The 11,107-nt window shown below is 62.4% G+C and overlaps 1 protein-coding gene across 1 annotated transcript; it reads left to right on the forward strand.

Annotated features, from left to right (window-relative positions):
* Positions 1 to 4,446: 4,446 nt before the first annotated feature.
* On the forward strand, positions 4,447 to 10,021 carry TMEM221 (transmembrane protein 221). Its single transcript, XM_075524147.1, has 3 exons — positions 4,447 to 4,754; positions 8,748 to 8,833; positions 9,114 to 10,021. Exons 1-3 carry the CDS (start codon positions 4,447 to 4,449, stop codon positions 9,629 to 9,631), a joined length of 912 nt encoding a protein of 303 aa, XP_075380262.1. The 3' UTR covers positions 9,632 to 10,021.
* Positions 10,022 to 11,107: the final 1,086 nt, after the last annotated feature.

The following is an 11,107-nucleotide window of genomic DNA, read 5'->3' on the forward strand; positions in this document are numbered from 1 at the left end:
TGTCCCCGGAGCAGCGCGCTGCCCGCCGCCTGCCCGAGCCGCGCCGGCAACATTTGCATAGCCCCGCCCTCCCCGCCGAGGTATTTGCATAGCGCTGCCGGGCTGGCTCTCCATTGGCGGATGCCGCAGCACTGGTTTGCATAGCCCCGCCTCTGCCGGGAAACGGGGCGGGGTGGAGGTGGAGGGGCGGGGGGGGGAGAGCGGGGGGGAGAGGTCGGGGGGACCCGGGGGGCTGGGGGGGAGTTTGGGGGAACTTGGGGGGCTGGCGGGGAGGTTGGGGGGACTTGGGGGGCTGGCACGGGGGATCGGGCAAGGGAGGACGTGGGTGAGTTTGTGGGAATTTGGGGGCTGGGATGGGGGTGATGGCTGGGGGGTCCCGGGGGTGCTGTGCCCTCGCCGGGGGGTTCAGGCTCGGGTTGAGTTGGAGGGGTCCTGGGCGCAGCTTTAGAGCCAGGCTCTGGGTTTGGCCCACACCAGATCCCCTGGTTTCAGGGACACCCTCCCCCCCGGCACCGCGGGCCCCCTCAGCCACAGGGTTGAGGGGTGCCGGTCCCCTGGTCCCCAAGGTCACCGAGGGCTCAGCGAAACCGCAGCGAAAAAAAAAACCCTCATCAGCTCGAACCCCACCACTCGTTCGCAGCTCCGAAAGGAAACATCCAACGCGCTCCCACTCGTTTTTATCTGTTATTTTTATAAATGAAGTGACCTGCCCTGGGGGGGCTGCCCGTGCTCCTGTCCCCAGCCTGTCCCCGTGCTGCGAGCGAGGCCACCCTGCAGCGAGTGGCCCTGGAACCCTGCGCGGAGGCCGCTGAACCACAGTGACATAACCCGAAGGAGGGCGCGAGGAAGTGCTGAGGACGCCGAGCGAAACCTCCGCACGCAGCTCGCGTGCTGCCGGCGACTTGCTTCAACAAAAAGCAACCCAATGCCTGCTTGCTGCAAACCCCAGCTCCGCTGTGTGTCCCCCCCTGCGTGGGGACAGGCGCCGGTGACACCTGGGACAATTCGGCGCTGTGATTTCTTGGCACCGTCCCCACTCGCAGCCTGGGGAAGGTGGCAGAAACCTGCTCCGGACCGGAGCATCTCGAGCGGGGACCAGAGGATGCAGGTGGTTGTGGATCCTGTGGCTTGAAGCTCATGAAGATGACTCGGAGCGGACTTTGCAGAGCGAAGGGAGGCAGATGCTGCTGCGTCACGCGGTGACAGACCCACGGACAGCCTGGCTCTGACTGGCACAGCGGAGCTGGGAGTCAGCGTTTCGGCTGGAGGGCGCAGAGAAGCCGGGCTGAGAAGGTGCTTTTCCCCAGGGGGGAGCAGAAGCCGAGCTCGAGGGATGCTGATGTGCCCTGGCTCTGTGTCCGGGTCCAAACCTGGCCCCAAAATCAGCCCTGGAGAAGGCGCTGCCCAATTCACACCCCCGCTCGTCTCCTGTCCTTGTGTGACCTCTGCCTCAGCGGGGCCAAAGCCACGGTGCAGCCGCAGGGATGGCCGTGACCACCACGCTCTGCCCTGGCTCCCCCGAGCCCACGATCTGCCGGGCATCCCCTGGGTGGGTGCTGTGTTCCGTGGGGTGGGTGGCCGTGCTGGGGGTCCCGTTCCCTCCGGCGGGGAGGTGAAGGGGCTGTCCAGGAGCCGCTCGACGTGGGGTTCCCGTGGGGAGCACCCGTGTTTACAGCAACGAGGGGGAACTGATGCAATTCCCAAGCTCCCGTTACGTGAGCGGAGCTGCCCGGGCAGCAGGTGGGAAGGGGGTTATAGGGCTGGCTGGAAATCAGCTCCCACGCCAGCCCCACGGCGGGGACATGTCCTTCCACCCCGGCCATGCCGGGGGTCTGGTCCCAGCCCCAGGGGGTTTGGGAAGAGGGACTGGAGAGATGGGGAGTCTCTGGACGAGGCTTTTGGTGCAGGCTGCGCTGGCAGAAAGGACACGACATCTTTCTTAGATCTGCTTTTAAAGCTCATGATTTATAGAGGGCTTCAGAGTGCAATTAGCAGACTGTTAATTAGCCCTGCTCATAATCTTAATTGATCCTGAAGAGGAGGTGGAAGGGAGAACAGAAGTGCGAGAGCATCGCAGAGCGGTGTCCCGGCAGCCGCGGAGTCTGAGCTAACACATCCAGATGCCGCATCCTGCCCCGGGACGGGGTTTGGGGACACGCAGGGTGGCCCTTTGCCTGCCCGGGGCGTGGGACCTCCCTGCCCCGTCCCTTCGCCTTCGCCTCGGGCTGCCCAGGGGCTTGGCCTGGCTAAAACCCGCTTCCAGCCGCAGCAGCCGAACCCCCTCTTTGGGCGCAGGGGCTGCCTGGACCCCCCAGATCAGGGGGTGCCCAGGCTGGGCTCCGTCTGGCTGCTCCCTGCAAGCTGCAGGTCGGCAGCTCGAAAGCTTTGAGCTCCCTCTTGAGGCCCTTCCTGCCCCAAAATCCTGGGGTTTTGGGGAGCCCGAGCTGCTGGGTGCCCCGGGCTGAGACCCGCAGTGCTCTGCACCCCAAGTGACACAGCCCGTAGGACATGGCTGAGCCCCGTCACTCTCCCGGCCACGGGGAAGGGACAGAGACACCGTCACCGGGAGCTGGTTTGGGGACTTTGGGCCAAGTGCCAGCGACACGGGCCCGGGGACTGACATCCCCCCTCAGCCAAAAATGCGAGCGGGGCTGGAAACGAGCCGGGAGCCAAACCCGCGCTGCCTGCCAAGGCCAACACACCAGCTTTCAAAATAGCCCGTGTCCCGCGCGGCTCCGGCTGGAGCGGAGGGTGCCAGCGGGAACCACCCACGCGGGACGGGAAGGCCGGCAGCACCGCGGCGGGCAGCGTTCCTCTGCCAGACGGAAAGGTCACCCCATCCAGATCCCACAGCCGGGCTTGGGCACGGGCCAGGCGCTGATGACACCAGGCTGGAGGAGTCAGCGTCGCACCCGGTCCCCTGGCCTGGCGCTGGCGGGGTGCCCGGGACGTGCCCGACCCCGATGTCCCCTTGTCTCATGCGCGGGGGAAATCGCTGCTCTGGGGGCTGAGGGTTTAAGTGGGGAAACTCTGCCTCAGTTTCCCCAGTGCTCCCGAGGTCTTTCCCAAGGTACCAGGCGACCCATAGAGTGAATTTTCCTGAATTAATCTTCCTCGAATCCTCCCCGATTCCCAGGGGAGACCCGCTGGCAGGGTGGATCCCGGGGGAAAAGGCGCTTCTGCTTCCCAGGATATTTATAAGACACGGGAAACTGGTGCTGGCCCCAGGGGCCGGCGGCTGACGGCAGGGCAGCGCCTCACGGGTCCTTTCTCAGCCTTGCGGGACTGGGAACATTTTGGGTGCCGACTCCCGACCCGGCCACGGTGCTTCCGCAGCAGGTGGAGGCCAAACGCGCCTCTTCCCGGGGGGAAGCAGGGTCAGGCCACCGCCGTGTCCCCTTCTCACCGCCCTCGTCCCCGCTCGCTCCACGCCGAGGCCGCGGTTACGCTGGCGGGGCTGATCCCAGGGTTAAGCTGGGGTGGCCCTGGGAACCGGGAGAGCCGGGGGGAGCGGCGGGATGCAGCGCTGGGAGCTGCCGCAGCACCCGCCTGTCCCTCCGTCCATCCACCCACCCGTCCCTCTGTCCATCCACCAGCCCGTCCCTCTGTACCTCCACCCACCCGTCCCTCTGTCCATCCATCCACCTGTCCCTCTGTCCCTCCACCTGCCCGTCCCTCTGTCACTCCACCCACCTGTCCCTCCGTCCATCCACCAGCCTGTCCCTCTGTCCATCCGCCCGTCCCTCCGTCCATCCACCCGCCCGTCCCTCCGTCCATCCACCCGCCCATCCCTCTGTCCCTCCACCCGCCTGTCCCTCCGTCCCTCCACCCGCTCGTCCCTCCGTCCATCCATCCACCTGTCCCTCTGTCCCTTCACCCGCCCATCCCTCTGTCCATCCACCCGCCCGTCCCTCCGTCCCTCCACCCACCCGTCCCTCTGTCCCTCTGTCCACCCGTCCCTCCGTCCCTCCACCCGAGCCCAGACGGGCTCCTCGGAGCCCCCCGGTCCTGCTCCCTCCACCCCCCCCCAGCACCCACCGGCCCCAAGAGGCTCCCGGGGCCCCTCGGGGGGAGGGTGCTGGGCGGAGCCGCCCCGCGCTGCCCGGGGGGGGGGGGTCCCGGCCCGGGGGGACCGGCCGGCCGCAGCCCCGCGGCGAGGGGCCGTGCCGGGAGGCAGGACCGGCCCGCCCCGGCCCGCCCCGGCCGGGCAGCGGCGCGGGGAGGCAGGCGCACGCCCGGCGGGCCCGCAGCTCGGAGCAGCGCTCCCGGCCCGGCGCCGGTTCCTGCTCCCGGTGCCGGTTTCCCGGTTCCCCGGCCCGGGCGCGGCGGGGACGGAGAGCACGCAGCTTTGGGGGCTCGGAGCGGGTCTGCCGGCCCGGTGTCCCGCCCCGGTTCCCAGTGTCCCCGTCCCGTCCCCCCCCGCCGGTTGCCGGTACCGGCCCCGCCATGCCCGCCGCCTACCCGCAGCGGGCCCTGACGGTGCTGCTGCTCTTCGGCACGCTGGCCGCCGCCATGGCCCTGCTCGCCTCCAGCCTCATCTTCCAGCTGCCGTCGGGGCGGGTCGGCACCGGTGCCGGTGCCGGTGCCGGTGCCGGTCGAGGGGCTCTGCCGGAGCCGGCGGCCGCCGTGCTGCTGCCGGTGTCGGCCGTGCTGGCCGCTCTCTGCCTGGTGCTCAACGTGAGCTGCCTCCTGCTCTGCCTCCTCCACGGCTACTTCAGCACCGAGCTGTGCCGGGGGCAGCCCGGGCCCGACCGGTGAGAGCCGCGGGGGCGTGGGGGGCAGCGGGGCTCGGGGGGGCAGCGGGTGCTCTGGAGCCCCGGGGATGCTGCGGGGGTGCAGGGGAGGCTCGGAGGGGTCTCGGGCAGCGGGAGGCTGGGGGGCAGCAGGGGGCTGGGGAGGAAGGAGGGGCCGCAGAAGAGAGAGGGTGCTGGAGGGGCGCAGAAGGGATTGGGGGAACGAGGGGTGCAAGGAGGGCTCAGGGGGTGCAAGGAGGGCGAGGGGCGCAGGGTAGCACCGCTGCCCCGGGCCGCCTGTCCCCTCGGCCTGGGCTCACGCGCAGCCCTGCCGCCGCCTCCTGCGCCCCAAGATCCGGCCTTTGCCAGGGCCCCCCTAGTCACTGCCCCCGCGAAAGGGAGCAAACGGCGCTGCTGGCGCTCGCCGAGCACTTGGGTATCACAAAAGTAACCTCTGCAGCGCCGAGGCGCAGGGTTATCTCCGGCCGATGAATCCCACTGCAAACGTGCCCCTTAATTTGGGGTGTAGCTGTGCTTATCGATTGACTAGGAGCACGTTCATAGCAGCCCGTCCACCTGGCTGCACTCATACACGCTATTTAATTTCCCTCATAACATCCCTGTGTAAACCCAGTCTGTGTTTTAGGGTCCCTCTCCGGGCTCGTAGGAGCGCGCAGGGTCACACCGGCCTGCCAGCCCAGTTCGGCTCTAGGGCCAAGGCCAAGACACGCTGGGCTCGGCCACGACGCCCAGGAGCACCCGAGATTTGTCCCTTTGCAGCGGGAGAGCTGGGCTCTTCGGGTCACTGCCGGGGTGATTGCACAGGCCGCTCGCGCAGCACCAAAATGACCGCAGGCCTGGGATCATTAACCATAGACACGTGTTGACTTAATCGTTACCAGCACATTTACGCTTGCAAAACCGTTTCCAAAGCAATTCCCCTCTCCTTCCTCCGCCAAGACCTGGGCTGGGTCGGTGGCTCCTCCGCCTGCGCTGGCCCAGCCAGCCCCAGCTCCGCTCCCGGGTTAAAAGAAAAGAGCAACGCGCGAATAATCAGATTTAAAAGCAGCTTGGTGGAAACGGGTCTGTACGTGGAGGTCCCTCCATGTAGCTCATGCGATGGTCCCCACGGGACCATTTTGGGACCGCTCCAACTTAAGCAAGTCAAAACTCATTTAAGGGAAATGATAATGTTTCAGCAGTTAGTTTTGTCCCTAATTAGACAAACCCGTCAATGCCTCATGCTCTGCACGGAGCAGGACGGCTGGAGGCACTCCAGCAAGCGGCAGCGTCTCCTCTCAGCATCTTCCAAGCGAAGCCAACGCTTTGTGCGCTCATTAACGAAGGAGAGCAAAATATTTCTGCAAAACACAAAGTTCCCGTAGCAAACTTTGCTTTCTGTGGGAGCCGAGTTTCTGCTGGAAAACTGTTACAGCAGAAAATTCCCCATCAGCTGTAAATTTGTCTGAGATCCGGTATTGATTTGGGCTGTAAAATGCTCAGTTTCGACGTTGTGAGGTTCAACTTTGAAAATCCCGAGTGTGAAACAGGAGCAGCACTAATCAGGCAGCCAGATGCAAAGTCACAGGTAGAAAGACGAAGCGTGCCGGCACGGGACAGCCCGTACTCCAACAGCAGCGACTTGTTCAAGGGCTTACAGGACAGAGCAACCGTCGCCGCACGGCTGCGGACCCCGCTGGCACGTCTCACCGAGCAGGGATGCTGTTCTCGAACAATCTGATTTTAAATAATATTTCTGTGCTCTGCTCCAGAGCCCCGGCAAAGCGAGAGGCTGCTTTTGGCTTTGCTGCAGGCGATAGGAAGCGTTGGTAGGGTTGGGAGCCCTGGGTTGGTGTCTCTCTGCCTGGGATCTCAAGCAGATCTAAGTCTGGCCCTGCCTCAGTTTCCCCAGCTGTGACCTGAAGGTTACACTCATCTTTGGGAGGAAAAGGGCAGGTTCTCGGGACACAGGGATGCTGGTCTGCAGGCTGCCCAGGCAGGAGGTGCCGGCACGACCTCTCCCCCGCGACACGGGACGCCGTTAGTTGCCGTCTCCTCGTGGCTGAGCTGGCCTGGCCCCACTGGGCGCCGGTTTCATTAGGGGACCCGCTCACGTCCCAGGGACCTTTCCCACATTGGCCCTGTCACACTGAATTACCGCTCTGCTTCTCAGCGCTGCGCTCAATAGTCTAAGCCAGCTCCAAACAAAGTCCTTCTCCTCCCCGCTAATCCCCCCCGCCCCGACTCAGGTAATTAATAAAACAAAGCGGCTGCTCTTCCCCGCCAACAGCGAGGAGAGGGTCCAGCGTCTATTAACGGCTCCCGGCTGCAGGCTCCCCACATGGGGGGCAACGGCCAAGGGGCTACAACAAGCCCAGGAGGAGGGGAGGGGGCCAGGCCATGCTGGGGGCAGACTGGGCCAGGGCACAGCATCCTTGGCTGCTGAATTCACCCCGCGGGGTGGAAGGAGCTGGCGTTGCGGAGGAGCAACACGAGGGCTGGTCCTGCGGGGAGGATGGTTGGGCTGCTGCCCCTTCAGCTGGTCCTTCGAAGGCAGGGCACGTTTCCAGCCGGCTCCTGGGGACTTTTGAAGGTGGCCAGTGGGACCAGCGATGCCCTGTGCACCCCCAGTTGTTTCGAGGGACTATTTGCAGTTTCCCAGCATCCGGTCTTGCCAGCATCTCTCCGAGCACTCACGTTTCCAACACCCCGAGTCGCTTGGCACCCATCTGCCACACTACGCTGCATCCCCTAACGACCACATCCTGCTCTCCCAATTAGCAGAGGCATCCTCTGGTGACAGCAGCCTCCAAAGCCCAGCGAGGACTGAGGTTTGCCAGGTCAATCTGAATCACAGAATCACAGAATCGTATAGGTTGGAAAAGCCTTTAAGATCATCGAGTCCAACTGTAAACCTAACACTGCCAAGCCCACCACTAAACCCTGTCCCTAAGCACCTCATCCAAATGGCTTTTAAATACCTCCAGGGATGGGGACTCAACCACTTCCCTGGGCAGCCTGTTCCAATGCTTGATAACCCTTTCAGTGAAGAAAAATGTCCTAATATCCAGTCTAAACCTCCCCTGGCGCAACTGGAGGCCATTTCCTCTCGTCCTATCACTTGTTACCTGGGAGAAGAGACCGACCCTACCTCTCTACACCCTCCTTTCAGGCAGTTGTAGAGAGCGATGAGGTCTCCCCTCAGCCTCCTCTTCTCCAGGCTGAACAACCCCAGGTCCCTCAGCCGCTCCCCATCAGCCTTGTGCTCCAGACCCTTTGCCATCTGCCTCCGAAGATGCCCAAAGCAGAGCTGTCGGTGCCGGGGCCTCGAGCCGGCTCAGCGGAGAGCGTGCCGGTGGAAAGCGCAGGCAGCAGGCGCAGGGGTCAGCGCTGGGTGGGAAACAAAGGCCCTGCTGGAAAGGAGCTGGTCTTTTCATGTGTTTTAAGCACAATTCAAGTACCAAGCCCCCTCCAGACAAAAGGCTTGCAATCTGAGCTGAGCACAGAAATCCAATCCCAAGGGTGAAGAGAGAACCTGGCCTTGCTTAATTCAATGCGCCAGCACTTTACTTGTCATTCTTTCTTTAAGGGGGAGATGGGCTTGACAGGCCTCAGTTTTGTTCCTTTCTTGCTCTTCAGGGTTTGCTGAACAGGGGCAAATCACCTGCAAAAAGCCTCCAGCCATTTGTCTCTCTCTCTCCTGAGCCCCAGTCCCCATCTGGTTGCTGAAGCACAGCTCGAACCAGGCAGGAAAAGTTTGACATTTCAAGTGGTCTCAAAATCTTCTGTTCCAGAGTGGGAACAACGCAGCCCAGAGCTGTGTAACCCAGCAGGCTGGGGGAAACCCCAATTCAGCAGAGGTCCTTGGGCTTGTGACCTGGCTCTGAACCTCTTCTCTATGCAAAACCAGTGTTTCAGTTTCTCAGCAGGGGCCAGAGCATCAGCGTTTTTCCCGTGCTGAGACCAGGGCCAGGAGACTACACAGACCTGTGTTGTTTTTCACTTGTTTTGCAGGGCAGACTGGTTCCTTCTGGACAGCCGGATGGTTCGCCACGCTGCCATCGGCTTGTTCTGCTGCGGGGTCTCAGTCTACCTAACAGGCAAGTGCTCGTTTCCCACCAGCACAGCACAGCCCAGCAGGGACCATGCATTTTCAGCCCAGACCATACATCCTGCATTGGTTGCCGAGTGCTTGCGAGCTGCTGAGTTTCTACTTCAGCATCGGGTTTGTTTTGCAAATGGCTTTGCCAGCTCATTCCCATAGTGCAAACTTTCTGTTCTTGGTGGCCAGCCCTCACAGGGCCTGAAGTTTGCAGGTCAGCTGCATCGCTTTAGTCTTTCTGGTTCCTCAAGATGTTCTGCGCTCTCCTTTCCTTCCAGCTCTCGCCATCTACATGCTGCTGCTGTTTGAACTGGAGGCCGGCATTGCCAGCGCCTGTATTCTCTCCTCCGGCATCATCGTCCTGCTGATCACAGTGACGCACGCCCTGGTACGGGCTTCCCAGGTTTCACGCCGCAGCCGCTCCGAGGTCTCTCACACCCTGTACGAGAACGACTCTGCCCAGCACGGCGAATCCTCCACCAGCGATCTGAACAACAAGAACGTGGCTGCACCCCGGCCCCGGCCCGAGATCCACCGGGAGTTTTCCTTCCCTCCTTTCCTGGAGCGCAAATCCCAGCTGGGCTCTCCAGCCAGCAGCAACCTCACCTCCTCGGGCAGCCCCGGGCTTCGCTCCGAGAAGGAGAGCTACAACCTGCCCCGAACGCACAGGACGCTGTCGGCAGAGTCAGGCCTGCTGCAGGCACAGGGCAAGCCCTGGAACGGCGTCACCCAGGAGATGAGGAACGTGCTGTCGCGCAAACCTGGAGCCTTGGGCAAGGACTCGACTCTGGTGTGAGTGGAAGTGGGAGCTTTTCGCCCCATCTCGTCCCAGGGGAGCTGCAGGCACCAGGGCTGAGATTTGCATCTCTGTTTAGAGCTTAATATAGGTCATGTCTCACCAGAGCAGGGGGATGGCTGCTTTTCCACCCTCCCGCCTGGGGGTCTGCGCAGCCACCGCCTGATGCTCTTTGCTTCTTTTACTGAGAAGATGCCACATCCGCTCAAAGCCAAAAGCCCTCGGCCGCCTGCCCCGAGCCCCCAGCCCCTCCTGCCACCTGCGTTGCCGCTGGCACTTGCCACGCCGCAAACAAGGACCGCGTTGGCAGGGCAGCGGCTGGCAGTGGCCGATACAGGACCCCCGTGGCTGTCCCAGCCGCAGCGAAGGAAGTAGAACATGTGGGTGAGAAGAAGCAAGCGGACCTTGTTCCACAAACAGACCTACCCTCCTTCTCCAGCAGATCCCAGCTGGTTTCTCTGGCTGGCTGTACCTCCCTGCCCTTCCCCTGCCTCCTTCCTTCCTCCTCCATCCCCAGGAGCCAGCACTACACCGAAACAGTTCATACAACCGACCCAGCAGGGCTTCCCCCCAGCATGCAGCCAGGCAGGTGTAAGAAACCGAGGGAGGTGATGGAGGAGCAACGAGTGAGATGGAGCCAGAGCAGTCTGCAAGCTGCAGAGGGGGGGTTTGGGGTGGCAGAGAGCCTGCTGCTCGGTCACCAGCACATCCACCCTCTGAGCAGGACGTAGCTTGCTAAGCAGGGTCACTTAAGAGCTCTTAGCAGGGAAAGGGGCTGGGATGGGGCAGCCCCAGTGCCCTGGCTTTGCTCCGTGGTGGAGGGACCTCTCTGGGGATTACCTGGGTGCCACCAGGAGAACAGTGCTGATCGTCGAGGCCGAGGTCCGGGAAGGAGTTTCCATTGGCATTGCCAGTCCTCTGCTGTGTGCAGGGCAGAAAGCAGACGTACTAGAGGCAGCAGCTGTTTCCGTGAAACACAAGCAGGTTTAGCTCGCTCCGTCCCTGCGCTGACGAACACCTTGCTGGTTACTCGCAGCCCCACGCTCTGCCAGCCCTGCCCAGACCCAGAGCAGCAGCACGCTTGGTTCTTCCCCAATTCCTTATCATTCAGCCATCAGTAAAGCGTTGCAGGGAGTGAAGGGAGGCCACCGATTCAAACAGATTCCCTCTCGCCTCCCGTGCTATTATCCTGAAAGACACCTGTTATCCTGAGCACAATACAATTTCTTTGGAAACTGAGTTTAGCGCTGCTTTGATCCCTGCATCCTTGGTAAATTCTTCAGCAGAACAGAACTGTTGGTTCCAGGAGAGATTAACATTGAAGTCGCATCCTTTTTAAAGTGACCTCCAAAGCTGTGCATACAGCTCTGCTTCCCGCTGCTTGACATGGGATGAAGAAAGTCCTTTTTTGTTGTTTTTGGTTTTGTTTTTTTTTTTTTTTTCCTGAAGAACAGGACAGTTTCTTTTTTCACTTGA

Source organism: Mycteria americana, chromosome 24 (genome assembly GCF_035582795.1).
Source record: "Mycteria americana isolate JAX WOST 10 ecotype Jacksonville Zoo and Gardens chromosome 24, USCA_MyAme_1.0, whole genome shotgun sequence".
Lineage (NCBI taxonomy): Eukaryota > Metazoa > Chordata > Aves > Ciconiiformes > Ciconiidae > Mycteria > Mycteria americana.